This window comes from Pteropus medius, unplaced genomic scaffold, assembly GCF_902729225.1.
Source record: "Pteropus medius unplaced genomic scaffold, Ma_sr-lr_union100, whole genome shotgun sequence".
NCBI lineage: Eukaryota > Metazoa > Chordata > Mammalia > Chiroptera > Pteropodidae > Pteropus > Pteropus medius.
The window spans coordinates 414116-438046 of NW_024346065.1; the positions used below are offsets into that span (position 1 = coordinate 414116).

Below are 23931 nucleotides of genomic sequence, written 5' to 3' on the forward strand. Positions count from 1 at the left end.
ATGGTTCCAGCTGGGATTGAAGGGTGGGGAGTGGGAGGGGTGGGGTGTGCCTGATTTTGCAGCTTGCTTTCAAGGACATCAGAGTCCCACAGGGCTGGAGGTTAAGTGCTGGGGCTGAATATGGGTCTTAGTCTTTCTTTGTGCTGAAATGACTTGATGTTACTCTGCCAGCTGGTTCTGTAGAAAGGCTTAGCTGGTTAATTTTAACGGCTCTTTTCAAGAGAGAGGAAAAAGCAGCAATGCTGCATTTCCCAAGGGGCTCTCATCCGAGATGCTCAGTTTCACCAAGATGAATCTGTTAATTAATCCTTCTTTTGTCGTGCCTGAAGGGGGGGAGGATACAGGACTTGCCCCAGTGCTGTATCCTCATCTGCAAAAAGAGAGGCTCAAAAAGAGCACCTCAGACTTGACCCCCTCCTCACCCCCAGCTGAGACACAGTGACAAAGCACAGTGCTTGAGTGGGTCCTTGCTGGGCTAGCCTTCATGGTAAGTGGGTCTCAATGCTCTCCTCTCAATGCTCCTGACTCAGCTCAGTGGAAGCACCAATTTGTTCACTGTCGTTATTCATTTGCCATATCATCCTGAAGGTCCTGGCCCTTAGGTCACCTATGGTCTAGAGCAGGGGCTCTCAAACCAGTTATGACCTCAGGCAGTGTGTGCTACAGTAGGCGTAACACTGTGAGTGCTGTGGGGTTATACAGAAGGTGCCCCAGGTTTGATTTCTGGGCAGGGAGAGGGGGTGTGGCTTCTAATCTGAGACCTGAGGGTTGCGTATAAGGGATGTAGCTTGGGGGGATGGTATGGCATGAGATAGATGGGGGGAGGAAATAATGTCCAAGCAGAGAGAACGTTTGCAAAAGCCAGAACCCGAGGGTGTTGGCACAGACTGGGGACGCTGCTTTCAGGTTGGGGCAGAGGCACAGAAAACCAGGGGGCAAATTCATAGCTCCTGGAGTGATGGTACCTCCTCGTAGCTCTAGCCTGTGGTCTGGTAGCTTCTGAGGCCTAGAACTAGGGATGGAAGGCTTTGGGTCAGTGGAGGTGGGAGGGATGCTGTGGAATTTTTTTCCTGTGAAAATAGCAATCAAATGTACATTCTTAGAAAGTGGCGTTGGTGAGCTTCTGTCCTCCGGGTTGGTGGTGGAGTGTTCTTGTGTTTCTCAGGCTACAGCCCCTCCCCTGACTTGCTGCTTTAGGCCGGCCCTGCTGTGAGCTGCACCTTCTGTACAGGGAATAAAGTCCACCTGAGGCTGTGTTTGCCTTACCTGGGAGCCGCTTCCTGCTTGTTGTGCTGGGAGGGTTTAGGGAGCTCAGTCCTGGGGAATTTCCTGTGCTCTGGGAGTCAGGGTGAGTCAGGGGCCTGTACGAGGTGCTAGGGTTGGAGGCAGGGGTGATGCTGGCCTCAGCCTTTGTACTATCTCCTCTGCCCTCTCTGTCAGTGTCCATAAGGTTTCATGTTCATGGTGCAGAGATGTTGTAATCCAGGGGAGAATATTACCATCTGGCATGCGTGTCCTCTTAGATTATAAGAATCAGATCTTCGCCTGTCCTTGTCTGGTGACCCCAGCACAGGTCCTGACAGGTGGACATTTGGGAAGTGCTTTTTGACAACTACCAATTTCATCACTGTTTAGACAGTTTATGGAGCCCTTGCCCTGGGCCAAGCATCAGTTTCAGAGCCATGCATGCAGCAAGTTGCTGCATCCTGGAGCACACAGCCCTGGGGCAGGTGGTGAGGAGCTGAGGCTCTGAGAGACTAGGTACTTGAGATTCAATCAGAAGGCACCCCGACTGCTGCTCTGGCAGGGATGCCCTCTCTACTTTTCTGAGACCTCAGGTTTCTGAGCCCTTATGTCCTGGATGTGGTCCACTTTTGCTCCACCTTGGGAAAGGTGGAGGTGGCGCTGTTGGACTCGGGGAAGGAATATACCTTGGGCACCCTCGCAGATGCTCATAGCGTCTGAGGGGGGGACTTCTTGGGGCTTCAGAGTTGTTTTTAAAGTTGTGGTGAAATACACATAAGATAAAAATCTATATGTGATCCATTTTTAAGTGTACAGTTCGGTGGCATTAATGTCATTTACATTGGTGTGCATCCATCACCACCGATTCATCTACAGAAATTTTATTATCTTGTAAGACTGAAACTCTTTACATTAAATAATACACACCGCCCCCTCGCCCTTGGTAGTCACCATTTTACTTCCTGTTTCTGTGAGGACTCGGAGGTTTGACCCTTTGTCTGTCCCGCCCAGAATCTCTCCAGAGCGCTCCCGCCAGGCAGCGATGCCAGGATGCCCGTCTCTGCCTCCCTCCGCCAGGACGGCAGCCAGGAGCGGCCCGTGAGCCTGACCTCCACCGCGTCCTCGTCGGGCTCCTCCCGTGACAGCCGAGGTGCCATGGAGGAGCCTAGTGGCCCCGAGGCCTTAGCCAAGAATGGGGCAGGCTCCCCGCGTGGCCGGCATCCCCCCAACAGCAACAACAACTCTAGCAGCTGGCTGAACAAGAAAGGACCCCTATCCCCGTTCAACAGCCGGGCGTCGGCGGCACCCGTGCACAAGCTCAGCTACCTGGGCCGTGTGGTGCGGGAAATCGTGGAAACGGAGCGCATGTACGTGCAGGACCTGCGCAGCATCGTGGAGGTGAGGCTCCAGAGCTGAGGTCGGCAGGGCGTCTGCCCAACTCCTGTGGGGACTGGCCCTGGCCTTCGTGGCTCAGCTCTCGCATACACCTACTGGCACCGTGGAAGGGCAGTTCTTCCTGCCGTTTATCTCAGAAGGCCTGCTTCCCCCGGAGTGGGGCCTCACGTCTCCTGCCCCCCGGGAGGCTGCTGACTGCTCACACTGCCTTATGACTGTGGGTCGGGTCAGTTGCTCCGCTGGCAGAACTTCCTGCAGATCCCCAGGGAGTAGGCATTCTTGCCAAGGAGGGGAGGGACTCCTGTGCTCAGTGGAGACTGAATGAGGTGAAGAAACTGGCTCTGGACCTGGCCTCTCTGCTCCCAGATCCCTGCTCTGTTGTTTCCTAGCTGTGGGGTCTGGGCAGGTGGGTGACCCTCTGAACCTTAGGTTCCTCGTCTGTAAAATGAAGATGCACCGGCCTTGTAGGGCCATGGACGTGAACTGTTTCACACTATGCACGGCGCACAGGAGAAGGTGCGGCTGCCACCAAGTAAACTGCCCGCTGAGGAGCGAGGTGTATTCACTTCCCGAGGCTGCTGTAACAGATTACCACAGACTGTGTGGCTTAAGACGCAGAAATTTATTCTGTCTCGTTTAGGAGGCCAGAGCCAGAAATCAAGATGTTGGCAGGGTTGGTTCCTTCTGGAGGCTCTGAGGGGCAATGCATTCCAGGCCTCTTTCCCGGCTTCTGGTGGCTCTTGGCCATCCTTGATGTTCCTTGGCGTGTCGACGCATCACTCCAGTCTCTGCCTCTGTCATCAACATTGCCGCCTTCTCGGTTTTTCTGTGTCTTCTCCTCTTAAAAAGGCACTAATCCAATGTGATATCATCTCAAGATTGTAAACTAGTCACATCTGCAAAGACCCTCTTTCCAAATAAGGCCACATTCTGGGGTTCTCAGTGGATATTAATTTGGGGGGGGCGGAACTAGCCAACCCAGTATAGTAGGTGATGTCTGTGAAATCATGTCATAGCTGTAAAATGCAGTACAGAAATGAGATGTGGCTGGGGGGACAGGGTCGTGCCAGGAGAAGCTGGGTTCTGATGCCTTTCTCCACGCAGGACTACCTTTTGAAGATCATCGACACACCTGGGCTGCTGAAGCCAGAACAAGTCAGCGCCCTCTTTGGGAACATAGAAAACATCTATGCACTGAACAGGTATGGAATGGGCCTGACATACACCATGTTCTGCCTGCAAGGCCCATCTTAGGAACTAAGGAGGAGCCCTGGGTGTCTCTGGTCCTGGGGGCTGTGACAGATGGGCCCAGAGCCTGACCTCTGAGGATGGCAAAGTGTGGTCCATCCCTATCCAAAGGTATAGTTAGCTCCCTGCAGGAGAGGGGACATGTGGACCATGTATCTTGGAGCCGCCGTGCCTTCCCGTCAGGGAGATCATCCGAGGCCATGTGTGTGTTGGGTCCAACCTGGGCCAGCACACCCCAGGAAATTGCTGGACCTTTGCACATGATGCTCTTTCCCTCTGTCCCTTTGTGTCTCCTTTGACCTTCTCATCTTGATCCCCTACTCGCACATCTCTTAATTTCTTCTCCATCGTCCTACTGACCCCATGGAAGTCAGGGCTCCTGGAGGTGATCTGACCCATTAGGAGAATGCACAGATCAGGCAAGATGTCTGGAGGAGGCTGAGCAATGCCTGGTGAGGTGCTACTTTAGGTCAGAGGGGCTCCTTGAGTATCTGGCATGTGCCATTTTGGCCCACAGATGCCACAGGGAAAGGCACGGATTGGGGGAGCAGAGCTTGAGGGGACAGCATTGAATCTCAGGAGGAACCATACCCCAGACCTCTTAAGATGGGCAGAAGGACTTCTTGCTGTGCAAGCTGGAGAAGTCTATGAGGGATACCTAGGCTGGATGGTGGGGAGTTGGGAAAAGTGGGGAGTACAGGAGGAGGAGGCAGAAGGGGCACCATTTCTAGCATTTTCTTTAGCATCCCCATTAAGAACAAGGGGTGCTGGGGCTCACCCTGTCTCTCTCCTTTTCCCGGATCTTTCTGAACTGGGGGCCTTGGTTCTTTTTCAAGTCCTCTCTCTCTCTCCTTCCTCCTGTAATCTCTGCTTTTGTGTGTTTGACTCCTTCTGCCTGCAGAGGAGCTGTATCTTCTCCCGAGGTGGGTACTGGTATCCCCTCCCTCTCTCGCTTGCTGAGCATGTGGGCCTCCTTTGCTCCCCGTCTTTGCAGTGGTGCTGGATGCTTTTGTAGTTGCTGCCCTGGACAGGGCTCACTTTGGCATGATATCAGGGCTGACTGTGTATCTGGATATCAGGAGGTTGGGGAGGGGGCATGGTGTGTTGGCAGCTATGGAGGCTGCGAGTGGTCTGGGGTCTGATGGCCACTCTTTCTCGCCCAGCCAGCTACTCAGAGACCTGGACAGCTGCAATAGTGACCCCGTGGCTGTCGCCAGCTGCTTTGTGGAAAGGGTAAGAAGAGCTAGGTCCTTGTCTCTTGTCCCGCTTTGCTGGGGACTCAGTGGGACAGGAACTTCCACCTTCAGAGGACATCTGAGCCCTAGGGGCCCCTTTCCAGGGCAAGTGTTGGGTGCCCTGTTTGGAATGGGAAGGGTATTCTGGGGTGGAGCCCCAGGGGTTGCTGGGTGGATGGCATGTCCTAGACAGATGGGTACAAAGATGGATCTGCAGACACTTGAGAAAAGGGGCCAGAATTGCTCTGAGGGCCAGGGGCATGTCTTTGGCACACCTGGGTTTATAGTCAAAGGAAATTCTCCCTGATGTCATTATTTTTGGTTTCTCCTTAGAGCCAAGAGTTTGATATCTACACCCAGTATTGCAACAACTACCCCAAGTGAGTAATTGTGGTGGAGAGGAAAGGCAGAGCCATTTTGTGAGTCTGGAGCACCCCCACCTTCCCATCCAGGCCTTCCCAGGTAGTGACAACCCCTTCTCCCTCTCAGCTCGGTGGCTGCCCTGACGGAGTGCATGCGGGACAAGCAGCAGGCTAAGTTCTTCCGGGACAGGCAGGAGCTGCTGCAGCACTCACTGCCCTTGGGCTCCTACCTGCTGAAGCCAGTCCAGCGCATCCTCAAATACCACCTGCTGCTCCAGGTAACCTGAGGGTCCCCTGAGTACATAGGTGACTGGGGGTGGGGTAGGGCCCTTGGATCTGGGGTAAGCCCCTGTCTCCTGCGCAGGAAATTGCCAAACATTTTGATGAAGAAGAAGATGGCTTTGAGGTGGTGGAGGATGCTATTGACACCATGACCTGTGTGGCCTGGTACATCAATGACATGAAGAGGAGGCATGAGCACGCAGTCCGACTCCAGGTGCTCCAGGGCTGGTGGCTGTAGGGACATATAGGGTGGATGCAGGGCTTAGGAGAAGGAACATGGTTGCTCTGCTGGAGTGAGTTGAGGGGTAGTGTTCTGTGGGGAAACCCAGTGGTGACTGGATCTACGGGAGCCTCCTGAGGTCTTGTGTGGTCCCCAGCAGGGTCATGAGCAGCCTGACCCTAAGGATTGGGGCTTCTCTGCTGTAGGAGATTCAGTCGCTGCTCATCAACTGGAAGGGGCCGGACCTGACCATCTATGGGGAGCTTGTCCTGGAGGGCACATTTCGTGTGCACCGTGTGCGCAACGAGAAGACTTTCTTCCTCTTTGATAAAGCACTGCTCATCACCAAGAAGCGGGGCGACCACTTTGTCTACAAGGGTCACATCCCGGTAACCAGGCTGCTGCCGTCTCCTTTACCTTCCCCCCCACCTCTTCCCCACTCCCCTCCTTCCCCTCTTCGTCAGGCCCTGGGGCGGTGTGGACACAGCTCCATCCTTCTGCGATTACGCTCCTTGCTCCCCCGATGGCCTCAGTGAGGCTCCAGGTCAGTGGCCGCTCTCCCCCTGTGCGTGACTGCCCTCTCCCTCTGCTCCAGTGCTCCTCCCTCATGCTGATTGAAAGCACCAGAGACTCCCTGTGCTTCACCGTCACCCACTACAAGCACAGCAAGCAGCAGTACAGCATCCAGGTGAGGGGTGGGCTGGGGTGCTCGGGCTGGGGACAGACCTGCCTCCTCTGCTCGCTTGGCTGCGTTGAGCCTCAGGGTCTCCCTCTGGAAGGTAGAGGTCATTGTGGGCACATCTCAGGGTTGTGACAATGAGTCCAGGTAACTGCACAGGGGTCTTACAGAGGCCTTCTTTCCACCTCGGCCCTGATCCGCGGGAGCACGGCTCATGCCACATGGCTATAGGCCTGTGGTAACCCCTGCCTGGCTCCCTCTCCCAGGCCAAAACAGTAGAGGAGAAACGAAACTGGACTCACCACATCAAGAGGCTCATTCTAGAAAACCACCACACCACCATCCCCCAGAAGGTGAGTTCCTGGGGTGTCCCCACCCCAGCTCCTAATGAGGTGCAAGAAGAGGGTGTCCTTCAGAGCCAGCTGTGGGGGTCCACTGGGGTCTCTCCCTCTGGACATTGGCTCCTCTGGACAGTGGGGGTCAGTTCAGCAGATGCCACAGGCCTCAGCACAGCACTGTGGGCATCCTGGAGCAGCCAGAGTGAGTCTGTGGGCCGTGGGAGGCATGACACATGGCAAGGTAGTAACCATGTGGGTTTCCTTCCCTTCCAGGCCAAGGAAGCCATCTTGGAAATGGATTCCTATTGTAAGTATACCCTTTCTGCCTGCTTTGTCCCTAATTGTGCTCCACTCTAGGTCAGGCTGCATCCTGGGGAAGCTTTGCTTGACACATATTCCAGGGAGCAGGGAGAATAGGGTGGCTTCTTTTGTCAAGGCCTGGGGGGTCTACTATGAGACTGGGGGCACAATAGTGCTGACGGGCAGCACTCGGTGTCTGATGCTCCCAGAGAGAAGGGGGTGGAAGAGGAGGGAGATTTGGAGGCTTCTGGCCCCTTGAGTTGGGGTGGGCAGCAGAGGTGTGGTCGGGTATGGTCAGAGTCTAGGCCAAGGCTGATAGTATCCCAAAGGCTTGATTGTCTCTCCTGGGTGCAGATCCCAATCGGTACCGCTACAGCCCAGAGCGCCTGAAGAAGGCTTGGTCCTCCCAGGACGAGGTGTCGACCCATGTGCGCCAGGGGCGCCGGCAATCTGGTAAGAGTGGCCTCTTCGTAGGACCCTGGACCAGGCAGGGGACCGTTTGCAGCAGCATTAGGGGCCAGCTCCCCTTCTGGGAAAGAGCAGGATGGGTGTGTATGGAGCATCCTCCCCCTGTGCTACCCTCGCCAGGCACCTCTGGGCCCTTCTCGCCCACCAGGGTTGGGCAGCCCACCTTTTCCAAGGCCGTAGGATGCTTGTTCACTCAGGCCTTGGCAGCCCTCCTTAGCTCCCCTGCAGCTGAAACCTCCTTCCTTCACTACTTGGAATACTGAGAGTCAGCCAGGAGTAATGCTCGGGCATCGTGGATGGGCCCCAGCTCAGTTGTGGAGCAGCAGAGGCAGGACGTGGGGAAAACAAGTTAGACTTCACAAGTGGCACCAAATCCAGACAGAAAATATTTACTTTGGGTCTCAGGAAAAAATTCCATTTTCTTCTTCTGGGTTTTCTTCTGTAACTGGGCTTGCTGCTGTGTACCTGGAGTTATTGGAGTGAATCATCCATTAAAAAAGAGAACTTGCTTTTATTCCTAATAGTTGTGGTGATGAGTGTGTGTATGTGTGTTTTCTATATCTGTTTTGCCTCCGCCTTTCACAGTCTGAGGCCTGGGGACAGATTCGATTTAGCTGGGCATTGCCCAACTTATTCATGAGATGGATGTTAGGGTGAGAATTGTCTTAGAGACTTTTGGAGAGAAAGATTTGGGAGTGACCGGGAGCAATGTCCTTCGGATCTCCACAGTGCATTGGGCTTTGATTGGCCATGATGTACGGGTCCCTTGAACAACTGAGTGGATTGACTTGTGGCCTTTGGTCTTCTAGATGTTAGAGCCAAGCAGTCTCTGGAAAGCTTTTGTGGTTTTATTTTTAGTATTGCTCCCAGTGGACCTTGAATCTTAGGCAAACTCGTCATGGTTGCAAATTTTTATGGTGCCATATGTTAAAAGCCCCAAATTGCTGGTGTTACTTCCTAGGTCTTGGACCTTTCCTATTTTCCTTTCCTTTCTTCTGTCATTCTCTTCCCGTCCTTCTAGAATTCTCCCTTAACCTGCCATAGCTTTAAATTGGAGGCTTCTGGCACATGGACGTGTTTAGTAAGCAGTGGTGGTGGTGGTAGTAATAGCAATGCCATCTGTCGTCCGTTAGCATCCAAACTGTAGCCATCAAGCCACTCGGAAAATGAGCCTTTTCAGAGCTTAGGTTTCCCCATGGCTGAGATTTTAGCCTGGAAACTCTAATAATAAAGAGTTGGGTTTTGCGTGCTTGTTTTTGTGTTTCACTTTGAACCCTTTCTAAAACACATCTTTCTAAAACACGCTTCCTACTCTCGAGCCTTTAAAAGAGAGGATGATGCTGACCACAGCTGAACTTCCCTGGAGCGGTGCAGTGTTATCACTGGTGTGTTTGAGCTGCTGGATTCTCCAGGGCCCCCAGGTGCGGGGCTGTGGGTTGCCATACAGTTAGCCCACATTTGAGATATTGTGTCCATTTTAACATGGAAGAGTGTTCCTTCTCACCTATCTTCGTGTACTTGCCTGTAGTATCCTTTCTTCCCCCCCTCTCAGAAATCGGTCGACCAAACTTGTGAGAAGTGTGTGTGAAAGCAGGCCAGGAAGTCGCCGAGAGGGAGGACGTGGGGCCCAGGCAAGCACCTTAGCGCCGGCTCTCAGTCGACAACTCTGTCTCTGGGCCTTTTCTGCTTCCTACTTCTTACTTCCAGAGAGCTGAGATGGGCAGATTAATAAATACACTGTATGGATAAGTAAGATGCTACTGGCATTATTGACAAATTAAATGTTTTTTATTGTAAGTTTTAAAATGAAGGAGTTGAGCATTTTATATTTCTTGCTTTAAAAACCGTTGGATGTTTGCTTATATTGTGCATGGAGAGAGAGAGAGAGAGAGAGAGAGAGACAGACTGTGTGTGTGTGTGTGTGTGTGTGTGTGTGTGTGTGTGTGTTTGTGTAGAGTGAGTGAGTTCATCTTGGTAGGAAAAAGATTCCCCTGCCCAGGAGCAGTGAGACCCCAGTAGACTTTTCTTTTGGCTCCATGTTTATAGTGGGCCTCCCACTTAAAGCCAGTTGGGCAAGGACACTATGGGCTAAGGCCAGGCTTGGTAGAGAGGTCCCTTGACATGTGTCCTCTTATCCCTAGGGACCTGCCTGTCTCAGGTCTATCCCCGGAAAGGCTGGGGTACAAGGTGATGATATCATCAGCCTAATGGATGTGTTTTGTATCCTGTCCCCAGAGCCTGGTCAGCCCCTGTGCAGCTGGGCAACACTCCCCAGCAGGCCGCGAAGCTTCGTGGTGCCAGGCCTTAAGGGCCGTAGAAAGTCCGGTGCGACCTCTGCTTTCCAGCTGGGGTGCTGTGAGGGAGCTTGGCCTGGGCTGTAGCTTATGTGCTTATGTGCTTAATGCAGGGAGGGTGGGGTCGAGGTGGAGCCAGGGACCTCTAGAGATGTGGCTAGTTGGTCTGAAGGGGGCAGCATGGGGTTGTGGCTCCAGAACTGAGGGTGCGGGTGAGGTGAGCTAGTGGGGACTGTGGGCAGTGCTGCTCTTGGGGGCTGGCGGTCACAGTGGAGTTTCCGGGGCTAGATGGGAGTGGCCCAGGCCCTGCCTCCCTATGGAGTAGGTGTGGGCAGCCTCCTTCAGGCTGTAGGGCTGCAGTGGGGCCAGGCCCAAGTGGACTTTGCTCTGGTGATGGACCAGTGGTGCTGTGGGCATGGGAACAGGGCCAGGCACAACTGCTTCCAGGCCTGCACTGTGACTGCCCGTTTGCTTTCCTCCTCAGAGCCGACCAGACACCTGCTCAGGCAGCTCAGCGAGAAAGGTGAGTATGAAAGGTCGATAGCCATTCCCAGCGAGCTCTAGGGTGGGGACAGGAAGGTGACACAGGTAACCGCTTGGGTGGGGGTGTCTAGGACAGCGCAGAGGAAATGCCGTCTCTGTTCCTTGCTCCTGCTATCTAGGGAGGGGCCTTGAGCTCCCTCTACTCTATCCTCGGGTAACAGCAGGAGCAAGTGACGCACACAGATCTGTGCTGCTCTGCACCCCCGGGGCTCCTGGTCTGTCAGTCATTCCTTTGAAAACCCAGGGGACCAAGGGAGGATTGTGCGAGTAGGAGCCCCTAGAGTGGTCTTCCCCGGGGGGCTTAAGGCCTCTGGCCTCTATAAAGAAGTTCTTTGTCCTGCTTACCCCTCTCCCCTCCACTCCCCTTCACCCATGTGCTGGAACCCTGTGGTGGTGGCAGCAGCCAGAGCAGCAGGAATGAAGGTAAGGCTAGTGGGCAGAGGAGACTGGCTGGACAGAGGTGGGCGGGACTGCCTAGGTCATCCCCCGGCCCCTTCAGCTCTCATTGTCTTCATTCATTTCGCGAATACCTATCAAGCACCTCCTGTGCACCTGGTTCTTCACGAGGGTCACAGAGATGAATAAGCTGTGGCCCTCATCCTGGGGACCCTTCTGTACCCTTCCTAGAATGGCACCCTAGTAGTGGCCTGCCCAGCCTGGATCCTCTCATTCTCCCTCTCTGGGGCAGGCAGGCCTCTCTGGGTCCTGAGTTCCTGACCAGGCTCCAGTCCTAACTTTTCCAGGTCCCAGCTTCCCACCTTGAGGACACCCCCCGCTCCCCATCCTCACCGGGCCCCAGTGGAGACCAGGGGTTAGCATCTAGATGTGGCTTTCTGTGTAAAGCCTCCTCACCCCCAACCACTGGCAGGAGGAGGGAGGATTGCCCAGAGGCTAGTCACGAGGGGGTCTTGTACTCTGAACAGCATGCGGGCAGTGCTGGCACTCTCCTGGACTTTGGGCAGCGCCCCCGTACTCGGGGTCTGCAGCCGGAGGCTGAAGGGGCTGCCCGGGAGGAGCAGGAGGAGCAGGAGGAGGAGGAGGAGGAGGAGCAGGCTTTTCAGGTCTCTCTGGAGGACCTGGCAGGGCATGAAGGCAGCGAAAAGGGGTCTGGGCCGGAGCCCCCAGGCTCAGAGGAAGAGGAGGAGGAGGAGGAGAGCCTGGCAGTGGCGGAGCAGGTAGCCGACTTTGCCAGCTCCCTGCTGGCCGCCCTCCACTGCTGGCACTATCGGGCCAACGCTTTACTTTTCTCCCGGGGCGCTATGGTGAGGTGTCTCTTTGATTTCCCCTCCTCCTTGCATGTTGGCTGGCACGTGCATGCCCATCTGAGAGTCCCCGCCCCTCTGTCCTTTTTCCTTTACTCCTGCCATCAGCACTCCTTAACCCCTCACTCACTGTCACACTCTAGTGAGCCCTTGGCATGTGCTGTTCCAGTACTGAGTGCTAACTAGTATACTACCCAACGAGCATGACTAATGGGGTGGGTGCCTTGGGGAGGGGGAGAAGCCAGCACAGAGCAGGGCTGGAAGGGTCAAGGGGGTTGGACCTTTCTGAGGCCACATGCCTGGCAGGGATTTCTGTGTCCCCAGACCTGGCAGTTCAGGCTGACTCTGGAATGGCTCAGGCCCAAGGCTGGCTCTCAGCAAAGCCCAGCCCCCTGAGGGCTCAGGAGGTGCTGCCCGGGGTGGGATGCAGGAGGGATCGGCTCCCCATTGTCCCGGGAGCTGACTCTCCTCTGCTTGCTGCAGGGAAAGGGGCGCAGGGAGTCTGAGGATCCTAAGAGCTGCCGGAGACCCAGTAGCCGGTCTCCAACCAGTGCTGAGAAACGTATGAGCTTTGAGTCCATCTCTTCCCTGCCGGAGGTGAGTGGCCAGCAGGAAGAAGGGGATAGTGCAGAGGCATCTGGAGCCCAGATGTGGTCTGCAGGTGGGGCTTTCAGGCTGTCCCATTGGGCCCATAGGGCCAGGTATTGTTCACTCCCCAGAACCCTCACTGCTTCAGGAAGCCTGTCTGGCCTGTGAATTAGTAAGAGGCGCCCCTTCCTTTGGGCAGATTTAGTCCCTTGCCAAGGGGCACAGTTAGCATAAGTGACCAGATTTTAGGTCCCCTCTGCCATGCCTTCTTGTATCAGCCATAACCCTGCTCCTGCCAGCATGCCAGACATTTGAATCACTCCTGTGCCTACCCGGGAAAAGTGGTAGGGCATTGATGACTACTGGACACCCCTACATGTCTGAGGTTTATTTCTTCCTTCTATTCTCTGCAACAGCTCTACGAGGGAGAAAGAGGCTCAAAGGGGTTGAGTGATGTGTGCCTGACATTGGGCAGCATCTGGGGGCAGAGCTGAGACCAAACTTGGCTCTCTGACTTAGAAGCCCACGCTCTTCTTCCTGCCCCGCCCCCCACGCTATCTGTGGGTTGTCTGGAAACGGAGTCCTTTGCTTTCCCAAAGTTACAGGAAAAAGTTTGCGAGGCCTAGATCCCAGGGTGGGCCTCACAGCCAGGACCCAACTGAGAAGCTTGGAAGATGTTGGATAAGAGTCTAGAGTGGCCCTGTCCAGTGGCAGTGGAATGCGAGCCGCAAGTGTAATTTTAAATTGTCCAATAACGTTAAAAAATTATTTAACCCAGTATGTCCAAACTATTATTTCAGTGTATAATCAGTACAAAACGCTATTAATGAGACATTTTGTACTTTTTTTTACATGAAGTTTTTATAGTCTGGTGTGGATTTTACCCTTACAGCGGCTCTCAATTTGGACTAGCTCCACCTGCAGACCAAGAGGTCTGTGCTCAGGAGCCTTGCATGGCTGGTGGCTACTCTGGTGGCTACTCAGCTGGATAGTGTAGGTCCAGGTCATGGGTTCTTCTCTGCAGACTCTGGACTAGACTAATCGGAATCAAGTCTGATTCCTCAGAATATAGAGTGTTTGCTTATCTCCTCCCTAAAGACCTCTGGAAAACTGCCTGTACTGGCCAGTTTTGTGGTTCAAATGAACTCCAAGGTGGTCAGGAGGGAGTTCTCAAATTTGCTTCCTTCCTCATCCGTTTGTGGGGCAGTTTGCGGGGCGCGTATGCAGAGTCGGGCATGGGAGCCACACCTCTCTCTCACCCTCCGACAGGATTCCAGCATGTGGCCTTTGTGCCCCCTGGACCCTGAGCCACACGGGAGGCTCTGGCCCCTCAGGGAAGCTGGAGTGGCCTCATGTGGCTCAGGCCTGGGTTTGAACCCAGAACAACCCCCACGTGGGGAGCCTCGAGGGCTTTAGGGAGCTGTTGTCACCAGTGGGCAGGGAATCCTGGCGCCATGTCTCTGACCCTGTGTTGTGTGTTCCCGTCTGTCCCTGTAGCGCCCAGGCAGGCTGCCACAGAGAGGGGCCGCCGCTCTCCCCATCTGTGTTCCTAGAAGCCTCCTTGAGTTTGAGGAGATGGGCCCAGCACCCCAGCTGTAGGGTCACTACAGGACAGCATCGTGTTCTGATTCCCCTTAAGGGCCTGTTGCCCCTTCAGCCCTAACCGCAGCCCAGTCTCACTAGGCTTTGAGTAGGCCGTGCTGTCTCCTTCTCCCCCGGGTCTCATACGAGCTCTCTGTGCTGTCCCAGGTTGATCCAGACCCTGAGCCTGGGACAGAGCAGGAGGTGTTTGCTGCCCTGGAAGGTCCCAGCGCTGAGGAGATGCCCTCAGATACAGAGTCTCCAGAAGTCCTGGAAACACAGCTCGACGCCCATCAGGAGCTGCTGGGACTGGCCCACCCAAGTGACATGGTGGACTTCGTGGTGGCAGAGAGCACCGAGGACATTAAGGCCCTGAGCAGTGAGGAGGAGGAGGAGGAGGAAGAGGAAGAAGAAGAAGAAATGGGGGCTGCCCAGGAGCCCGAGAGCCTTCTGCCACCCTCTGTGCTGGACCAGGCCAGTGTTATTGCTGAGCGGTTCGTCAGCAGCTTCTCTCGGCGGAGCAGCCTGGCACTGGAGGATGGCAAGCCCACTGGCTTCGGGACCCCGAGGCTGACCAGCCGGAGCAGCAGTGTGCTCAGCCTAGAGGGCAGCGAGAAGGGCCCGTCCCGGCATGGCAGCACCACAGACTCCCTCAGCTCTCAGCTCTCCCCAGAAATGGACCTCTGTGTGGGGGTGGCCACAGAGAGTGGCCCTTCTGTCAACGGGACAGAGCCCCCAAGCCCAGGCTGCCCAGTGGAGCCTGACAGGTCTTCCTGCAAGAAGGAATCGATGCTCTCTACCCGAGATCGGCTGTTGCTGGACAAAATCAAGAGCTACTATGAAAATGCAGAGCACCACGATGCCAGCTTTAGCATCCGGCGCCGGGAGAGCCTCTCCTATATCCCCAAAGGCCTGGTGAGGAACTCGGTTTCCAGGTTCAATAGCCTTCCCAGGCCGGACGCAGAGCCATTGGCTCCACTGGGGCACAAGAGACAGGTGGGCTCCCGGCCAGCTTCATGGGCCTTGTTTGACCTTCCAGGACCAGGCCAGGCAGGTGCTGGGGACCCAACTCCTATCACAGATGCTGAGTTCCGCCCTTCTTCAGAAATTGTGAAGATCTGGGAGGGAATAGAGGCTTCCGGGGGGAGCCCTCGGAAGGGGCCAGGCCAAGGTCAGGCTAATGGCTTTGACCTGCATGAGCCACTCTTCATCCTGGAGGAACATGAGCTGGGGGCCATCACCGAGGAGTCGGCCACTGCCTCACCGGAGAGCGCCTCACCCACCGAGCGGCCCAGCCCTGCCCACCTTGCCCAGGAGCTGAAGGAACTGGTGAAAGAGCTGAGCAGCGGCTCCCAGGGAGAGCTGGTGGCCCCGCTGCACCCCCGCATTGTGCAGCTCTCCCACGTGATGGACAGTCATGTGAGTGAGAGAGTCAAGAACAGGGTCTACCAGTTGGCCCGCCAGTACAGCCTCCGGATCAAGAGCAAGGCAGTGACAACCAGGCCACCACTGCAGTGGGAGAGAGCAGCTCCCATCATTCCCTGCCTGCAGGAGGAAGCTGGAACACAGTCTGGTGGCAAAGGTATGACGGGATGGAGAGTGGGCCCCTCCTTCAAGCCTGGGGCCAAAGAGCCTTTTTGGAGCCACTTGGCTTCTGCGGGGAAGGGACCCCTAAAGAACCTTGGAGGACTGGACCCCACAGTGAGGGCCTGGGTGAGCCCTGGCAGCCGGTGTGACACCCCAAGGCCACACATGCAGCCCTGGTCGAGCCCTTTCACTGCCCTCCCCCAACTCTTCCTGAGCAGCGGAGACCTTTGGAGCAAATGTGGCCACGCCTCCTCTTTTCCAGGAAAATGGAGCTCTTGTCCTCCTTTGACTCTTGACCCCTTGTCCATGGCCTTTTCTTAATTCTTCCCATTTCCCTTTGATAAAGGGGCGGTGGATGGTAAATGAGAGTCTCCTCCATTATCACACCCAAAACTCCACCAACCAGCCTCGCTGGTTGAAGGCTGTTCAGAGCTCACTCTCTCCTCTCGCCCAGTGATTCAGGTGTTCTCTCTCCTCACAGGTAAGAGAAAGCCAGTGCTGTCTCCCCTCAACCACGAGCAAACATTGGCCCAGAAGCACAGCCCGCCCAAGCCCTGCTCTGCAGGGGAGACGTCACCGGAGCATTTCTCCTTCAGCCCTTCTGCCACCAACCCGAGGACCACCTCACCTGGCGCCCGGCCCTCCACCAGAAGCCCCCTCAGCCCCTTGGACACTGAGACCTTCAACTGGCCTGATGTCCGAGAGCTCTGCTCCAAATACGCCTCCCACGATGAGGCGGTCCAGGCTGAGGGCAGCCGGTCCCGAGGTCTGCCTGTCAATCGGAGCCGCTCGGTGCCAGAGAACATGGTGGAGCCTCCTCTGTCGGGCAGGGTGGGCCGCTGCTGCAGCCTGAGAGCCAAGAGGGGCCGGGCGGGCCCAGAGGCCGCTCAGTCCCAGCCTCCCGGTCCAGATGGAGAGGATGCCCCCCTGTACGTCACGGCAGATCTCACCCTAGAGGACAACCGGCGGGTGATTGTCTTGGAGAAGGGACCCCTGCCTGGCCCTGCTGCGGGGCTGGAGGAGGGCAGTGGGCAGGGACCGAGCTCACCAGCAGACATGGTGGGGCAGGGCCAGGATTTGCAGGAGTCTGCAGAGTATCAGCTGAAGGAAGAAGGTCCTAGGGACCCCGTGGACCCAAGCCAGCAGGGCAGAGTGAGAAACCTAAGGGAGAAATTCCAGGCCTTGAACTCTGTAGGTTGACTCCGAGTCCTGGGGGAGGGAGGAGCTGGGGGGTGGGGCGGAACCTTGGCACACAGGAGCTCACCTCACAGGAGCCCCACTCAGCCCTCGGGAAGTCCCTGCCCTGGAACAGTGCTCTGGTGTACTCGGCAAGTGCCCTCATCTGTTGTGAAAGTGTTGCTGCTCCCCCAGGCGCACGATGACTTTCCACAGGCCCAGAGGAGCCCCGCTTCCCTGAGGCCCATGTGGCCACCTCCCTTGTATATAGTTCTTCTCTGATAAGAAGCCAAATATTTAAGCTCACCTCTTCCCAGGGAGAGCAAGCCCTGCTCAGGCCTCCAGCGTTGGCTGGGCACTGCCAGACTGAGGAGCCCAGCCAGAGGAGATGCAAGAAAGTGGCCTGGGGAGGCTTTGCTCTTTCTCTGTGCCTTTTCTTAGGTTCCAAGCAGGAATGAGGTCCATAATTTATTGTTTTCCATTCTATGGTGTATTTGTATGTGCGCATGAGTGTATGTTCTTCTGTTGATTCCTCTCCCGTGAAGAATGTAACGGACTTAGTTCAGGTACTTTTGTGGGTTGTCTTGCTGACCCTGTGGTTGTCGCTAATGTATACATACACATTTCATTACTTGCCAATGGTGCAATAACCACTGCTGACCAACCGACCTGTGTGTGGCCTCCTTCCTGGGCCTGGCTGGGGTGGGGAGAGTTGATCGTAGCCAGGAGCCAGGGGTGTCGGGGAAGTGGACCACGAAGGTTGCAGCTTCCACGTTCACTCATTCACCGTCCATGCTCATGAAGCACGAGGCACCAGGGTGCTCATGGGGGAGGCTGGGGCAGCAGGATGTGCAGGAAGGGACCTGATCTCTTGCTACTCTATGGACTTCTCTTTCTACCTGTAGCCTGGCATCCTGTCTTGGGGGCAGGGGCTTCATGCCAGCCTTTAGCTCTTTTCCTCAAGGGCTTAGTTAGACTAAAAGCAGTGTGTTGGGGGCGGGGGGGGGTGGGTGGGGAGGAATAAAATGGAAGACTTTTCTAATAGGTAGAAGTTTCCAATGTCTGGTACCTTTTACTCTTTTCTCCCTCTCATTCCCAGGAGACATCCTAGGAGACGAGGATTCTAAACTTGGAGCCTAGAAATGTCTTAAGGTGGCTGAGGAGTACAAGTACATTTTTCTGGGATGGATCCTAAGTTTTTATCCAATTCTCAAAAAATTATCTTTGATTCAAAAGGGCTGAGTGCCTCCCTATTCCTAGTTGGGTTTTCTGCCCTTTCTCTATGGTGGACTAGTCTTGTTTCACCCTGGTTTTTTTTTTTTGTTTTTTTTTTTTTTTGGCTTGGGCCTGGGAGGAGTGGGGCTGCAGGACCCAGGTGGTAGAACTGTCCTCAGGTGTCCCCACAGGCCTGCTGGTTGAGGGCTGTGAGAGTGTTCTGACTGGGGATGGGCTCAGCCTGAAGATGGGTGTGCAGAGTCTGTTGAGGTCAAGGGAAGATTAAAGGCAAGTGGAGACAGGGCAGAGCTAGTCTGCGTCCTGCCAGCTGCCCCGAATGATCTGTGGCCACTTCCACAGTTGCTGAGGAGAGAGCTGGCTTCTACCAGGCAAGTCTCCAGTTATGACGCTGAGCAGCCACAAACGTACTGGGGTGAGGACCAGGTTTTGGTCTCAGGTCTGGCCTTGCCATTAACTAGCTGGGTCACCTAAACTCTTGTTTTTTTCTCATGTCAATTGAAAGAGATGAATGATTGGCTGTTTCTCAAACTCCCTGACAGGCTCTTCAGCAGGTGGGGCCTGGGAAGCACGATGCTGTCCCCAGCTGACCCTTACACAACTATCTAGGTATGTCTGGGACTAGCTCAGTGGTTCTCACTGGCTGCCCATTAGAACCATCACCAGAGCCTTTTGGAAAATGACCATGCCTACATTCTACCCACCCAGACCAAACGAAACCTTCCCCTTTGGAGATGAACCCCAGGCATGGCGATTCTAGTGATTCTGATGTCCAGCTATGGTCTCTGTCCTGAGCTCATAATGACTGAATGCATGACCACGCGAGCTTTTCTCAGAGTCTCAGGTGAGGCACAGGACCTGCGTGCTGACGGAGTTGTCCCATAAAACTCTCAGGGGGTAAGTCAGAGAGTCTGTTTGTTCCTCAGTCTCCACGGTGGTCCTGTGAACACAGCTCCCTCCTTGGCCCAGTTCATAGAGAAACAAGCCTTGTCAAATAAATGGAGAGAAATATGGAGCATTATTGGTTTATTAGAAAAACTAGTAAATGGGTTTCCTCTGTTTGGTGGAAGCACATTTGAGCAGGAGGAGGACAGGGCCCACCCAGCTGGCCCCCGATTGCATGGTCTGTACCCAACAGGGTTGCAGTCCTCTGTAGCTGCCTCCCCCCTTGTGTCCCCCCGAGCTTGCTTGTTCAAGGGACCAAGCCATGTGGTCCTGGGTCTCTGCCCCCTCCCACTGAAGGGAGGAGTGGGATCCAGGACCAGCCTCGGGGACTACACTTGCCCTCCAACGGGCTGGAAGGAATGGTGGTGTGGTGGGGAGCTGAGCCTTCCACGGGCCTCCTGTTATGGGTGCTGGTGGGGGAAGGAAGCCCAAGAATCCTCCACACCCCGCTCAGCCAGGGTCAGTTGAGGCCTGCGAAGGAGAGGAAAGGAGGACCGCCTGACCACGCCCAGAAGGAGCTTCCTCTGAACTGCCCTGGGAGGAAGCCTGTTATGCTGGTGTGGACTGGAGCTGTGTCAACTGAGTTTGGGATACTATTAAAGAAAAGACTGCAGAGTAGAAAATGTAAGGAAGAAAAAAACCTTGCCAGGGCACCAGGGGCTTAGCCCCCGTGTGGCATAGTCCTCCAAAGCTGGGGGCCTACAGTGTTAGTCCAGTTGGTTGAGGGTCTTGGGGCCTGTGTGATGTGGGAGGGACATGTGGAGAGCTGGCAATAGATGGTGGGTCACATGCAGCTTGCTGCCCTTGACCAGTCCAGGGGAACTGGGTAGTGACTCCTAACTCCTAACACTTCCCTTGGGGCCCTTTCACTCTTGGGACTGTGGAGTTGCTTGTTGGAGATTCCTCACTCGGGTGCTACTTTGGCACATGTGCAATGGGGGAGGGGTGTGTTCCTTTGTCCCTCAAAGCCCAGGGCGACAGTGGAGGGAGACTCTCGCCATAATCTGCTCTTCAGCAAGGAACATGCTGTCTGCCCTGGAGGCCATGCCCTCGGATGCACCAGAGACCTTTATTGTCAGGTGAGTGTAGTCACCTCACTGCTTCCTGCCTTAGTTTCCCCAGGTGTAGAAGAAAGCTGGTGAGTGGTCTGTACTAGGTTCCCTGCAGGTGCAGAGAGGTCCACAGGGTTAGGTTCACAGAGGCCAAATGAAGACCCTGGCTACAGAGGTGGGACCACCTGATCTGGGGATGTCATGTTCCATCGGATAAATGTCAACTTCACCTTGACGTAATGGTCATGATCCCCAAGCTGTGCCTGTTTAAAGGCTCCTTGGGAAGGTCTAGTAACTCTGCCTAGTCCCTGTGGTTTCTACCTGAGCCTCACCCACTTCTAATGGAATTATCTGTGTCGAAGTCTCCTTCCCATGGGGAAGGTGATAGAAACAGCAGCTGTAGGCCCCAGGACCTTTAGAGTCTCCCCCAGAAAATGCCTACTGCACCCAACTTTACCCCTCTTTTGGACCTAACCCCAGCTCAGATGCTCTGCTGGAGCTGTATTGCTTTCAAAGAGTGGCAGGGAAAACCCTCGTGGATCGAATGTTCTCTTCCCCGCAGAAGTCTGACCTTATCAGCATGGGGAGGGCCGTCCCTGCGGACCTAGGTTGCTGAGCCCCTTTGGCTGTGCTTGAGGATGGGGTATGTATGGGGTAGATGTTTGGTGCCTTCTGCACCCATGTGACTCCCTCAAAGCCCAAGGCCAGGACCTTTAGGAGAAGCTGAGCAAGGGATGCCACACCTTCATGGCTCTGGCCCCAGCATTTGTCCAAGCTGTCCAGAGTTATGTGAGTGCTAATACCCGGGTATGGCTATGTTTGCCACCCTAGTGATAGGTCATGAACTTGGCTTTCTGTCCAGCCAGTACCCTCAGATGGTATCAGCTGCAGACAATACGCATTGGGCGTTTGGCTTTGGGATGCTTTACTCCGGGTGCTGGGCTGTCCATCCTGTATCTGGGGACTGTACTGTCTCCCTAAGGGGTCCTGGGTCTGAGTCTGATATTGCTGATTCAGCTGCTTCTGGGAGCGGGGATCCCAAGGTGGAGAGGCAGCAACATAGGCAGTGTCAGGGCCGGTCTACCTCCTTTCAGGTCTGAGCCCTGAGCTCTACGCTCTAACTGCAGTCTTAAAAGAACCGGCTAGAGAGCTTCCTGAGCTTCCCTTCTACCACTTATGGGGGTAGCAAAGGGTGCTGGAGGCAACAGGGGGCCCCTTACACTAAGGACCCCCTTTTTTTTTGGTAGGAGGGGGGAGGGATGTGGTGGCTCCCGAGGCGAGCGTCCCAGTTCTGAGGAAGCCCAATGGAGAACAGGCCCAGAGTGTCTCTCAGTCCCTAACAGCCTTCTCTCCAGAGCCAGGCGACCTGAAGGCTCCTTCCCCCTGCCCAGGGGCGGGTCAGGCATTTCAGTGTCCTCTCTCCTTTCCTTTTCCCTGGCTGCGACCATGTGAGAGGTGACCAGTAAGACTTGCTTTGGGAGTGGGCAGCATCTGAGGAACCCCATCAGCCTCCTTCTCCAGCTTTTATGGGGCTTGTGGGGCGGGCGAGCCCTCAGCCCAAGAGGAGCGGAGAAGAGGGCATGTGCCTTGGAAATTTGTTCCCAGGCCTGGAGGCCTCAGAGCCCCGGCGGAGCTTGGAGCCCCTGTCCCTGGAGCTGCTCTGCGGGAGGGTGGGGAGCAGGCATCGGGCCGGGTGGGCAAAGGCAGCTATTGCAGTGCAGCGTGGGCCCAGAGCCCGGCCCGGCGACTCAGAGCAGGCAGGCAGCAGGCAGCGGGCAGCTGGGCGGCAGGCAAGAGGAGGACCAGGCTGCAGCCGAGGTCACGGCCATGGGCGCTCCAGCCTGTCCCAGGCAGCCGAGGGAAGCACTGCGGCACCTGCAGCCCAGCCCCACTGTGCAGCGCCATGAGAGGCTACTTCTTTTTGGGGAAGAAGCTGAATCTCTTCTCCTTGTCTTTCTTGCTGAGGCTGGCATCAGGGCCGGTGATGGAGGGCAGGGGCAGGCTCTGAGCCTTGATGCGGATGCTCTGGGACTCGTTGATGGCGGTGCTCACACCCTGAAGCCAGGACAGCATCTCCTCCTGCAAGGGGGGAGGGTGAGAACCCCACACCTCCCAGGGCCCTGCGAAGGATGGGGGCTGGTACCCCAGGACTGCCCATTCTGCAGGAGCCTCGAGGTCAAGTGGCTCGGGTCTCCTCTGCCTGCCCCTTTGTTAGCGGGGGTCCGGGCTAAGCTGCCCTACACTTACCTCATCCTTGCCATGGAAGAGCCATTCGCTGCCATTGCTCAACCTAGGAGGACAGAGGTTTTTTTTTTTGCCATGTAGCCACCTGTGGAGCCCTCTGCCTGGGCAGAGGGCTGGCTCTGATCCCACAGTCCCCTCTCAGGCAGCACAGCACCTTCTGAAAGAGGTAAAAATCTGGACCATCAGCCTCCCTGATTTCAAAAACCCCTAAGGGGCAACTCAGGCATGGAGTTGGTCCCATATGGTGGGCCCCTGTCCAGCCACTAATGCCAAAGCAAGAGAAGGGGCAGTGGACAGGAGGGGCCTCACCTCAGCTTGAAGACATGCTTCTTCTTCTTGTAGTTGGCAGCAATTTCACAGATGGCATGTCTCAGGGCCAAGGGCTCCTCCCCGTGGTAGGGCACCCCCAGCGCCAGGTTCTTGGCATCTTTGTAGAAGGTTAGCTCGCTATTCCTGAGCACACAGTACAGGTTGTTCCAGGACCTGCGAAGATGCAGACAGGAAGATCACCCACAGTCCTGTTACAGCTTCTCTATTATCAATTCCTAGAGCTGTACCTTTTTTTTTTATTATACCATTTTTACCGTGATAAAATAGTAATACATTTACTGTGAAATAAAAAATTGGAAATGGAAATCATCTCCATGTAATTCCACTACCAAAAGTTAACTATTGTTTATATTTTCTATATTTATTTCTAGTTTTTTTCTATTCACATATATAGCATATATTCAGCTTTATGTCCTACTTTTAAGCTTAACACTATGTCATCAATATTCCCCATATCCCCAAATATTTCTTGAAAGTAATTTTGAATAGCTATATGGTACCCCATACCATATATATATAAATAATCTCTTTACTGGTAGATCTTGTGATACTGGAAATTTACGTAGTACAATTTAACAATGTGATAAACATTCCTGTGCATAAATCTTTGCCTATAACTTCAATCTTGTGAGATACACTTCTAGAAAGAGAATTTTTGAATCTAAGACCAACAGTGTAAACTTAACTATTCAAAAGGCATTTCCATATCCAGTAGCATATTTGATTCTCATTACAGAACTGCGTAGTGAATAGAGCAGGGTTTTGTTGATGATGTATGCCTCATATACCGTACTAGGACTTTTTAAGGAAACATTTTGTGCAAATCAAGGCTCAGCCGGTAGGCTGGGTGACAGCAACAGGTTTATAAGCTAAGGTGTATGCTAACCTGAGCTCCTTCACTGACAAATGGGAAACATGTTGCATTTTCACAGTAATGAAAGCTGAGCAACATTAAGCTTGTCTTCTCCTCTCTTCCTCCCTCCCTTTGGAGGGCAGGAAGGTAGAGATCTAGTAGGATACAGGGAGGAAGGACTGGAAGGTCATAGAGAGAATGTGGTCTGTACAAAGCTAGCTGCAGAGCCATTTTACAAAGCCCGGGTTTCTGACGCCCAGCTTGGGGATCTTTCCTATAACCCTCACCACACCTTTGAGCTTATAGCCCAAATAAAACAGTTGTTAAGAAGGAGCTGGGTCTTGGAGTAAAATCTTGCCTTGAACAAATAACCCCTCTGTTTCCCCACCTGGAAAATGGAAATCTTGTCACGGGGTGGTTGTGAAGATTTTATCGCTTCTAATATAATGCCTGGCATGTAGTAGGTGCTCA

The 23931-nt window shown here is 54.6% G+C and overlaps 2 protein-coding genes across 11 annotated transcripts in view; one reads left to right on the plus strand and one right to left on the minus strand.

Annotated features, from left to right (window-relative positions):
* The window catches only part of PLEKHG3 (pleckstrin homology and RhoGEF domain containing G3), a 60175-nt gene extending 42704 nt beyond the window's left edge, over nucleotides 1-17471 (plus strand). For 5 of the 10 annotated variants that reach the window (XM_039875232.1, XM_039875231.1, XM_039875229.1 and 2 more), the window contains 17 exons: nucleotides 2257-2643; nucleotides 3745-3842; nucleotides 5052-5121; nucleotides 5457-5503; nucleotides 5613-5763; nucleotides 5850-5981; nucleotides 6194-6376; nucleotides 6583-6675; nucleotides 6933-7019; nucleotides 7278-7311; nucleotides 7659-7757; nucleotides 10551-10589; nucleotides 11010-11032; nucleotides 11533-11871; nucleotides 12355-12468; nucleotides 14209-15622; nucleotides 16109-17471. In XM_039875232.1, coding sequence (XP_039731166.1) covers nucleotides 2296-2643; nucleotides 3745-3842; nucleotides 5052-5121; nucleotides 5457-5503; nucleotides 5613-5763; nucleotides 5850-5981; nucleotides 6194-6376; nucleotides 6583-6675; nucleotides 6933-7019; nucleotides 7278-7311; nucleotides 7659-7757; nucleotides 10551-10589; nucleotides 11010-11032; nucleotides 11533-11871; nucleotides 12355-12468; nucleotides 14209-15622; nucleotides 16109-16827 — 3990 coding nt within the window. In that variant the 5' untranslated portion in view covers nucleotides 2257-2295 and the 3' untranslated portion in view covers nucleotides 16828-17471. The remainder of the gene's footprint in view (nucleotides 1-2256; nucleotides 2644-3744; nucleotides 3843-5051; nucleotides 5122-5456; nucleotides 5504-5612; nucleotides 5764-5849; nucleotides 5982-6193; nucleotides 6377-6582; nucleotides 6676-6932; nucleotides 7020-7277; nucleotides 7312-7658; nucleotides 7758-10550; nucleotides 10590-11009; nucleotides 11033-11532; nucleotides 11872-12354; nucleotides 12469-14208; nucleotides 15623-16108) is intronic. The other 5 variants (XM_039875227.1, XM_039875228.1, XM_039875226.1 and 2 more) reach the window with 5 other exon arrangements.
* Nucleotides 17472-19047: 1576 nt separating this feature from the next.
* Nucleotides 19048-23931, minus strand: part of SPTB (spectrin beta, erythrocytic) — a 110503-nt gene continuing 105619 nt past the window's right edge. The window contains exons 34-36 of the mRNA XM_039875236.1: nucleotides 22587-22760; nucleotides 22281-22323; nucleotides 19048-22112 (exon numbers count right to left, since the gene is read on the minus strand). Of these exons, the coding sequence (XP_039731170.1) occupies nucleotides 21945-22112; nucleotides 22281-22323; nucleotides 22587-22760 (385 nt within the window). The 3' untranslated portion in view covers nucleotides 19048-21944. The remainder of the gene's footprint in view (nucleotides 22113-22280; nucleotides 22324-22586; nucleotides 22761-23931) is intronic.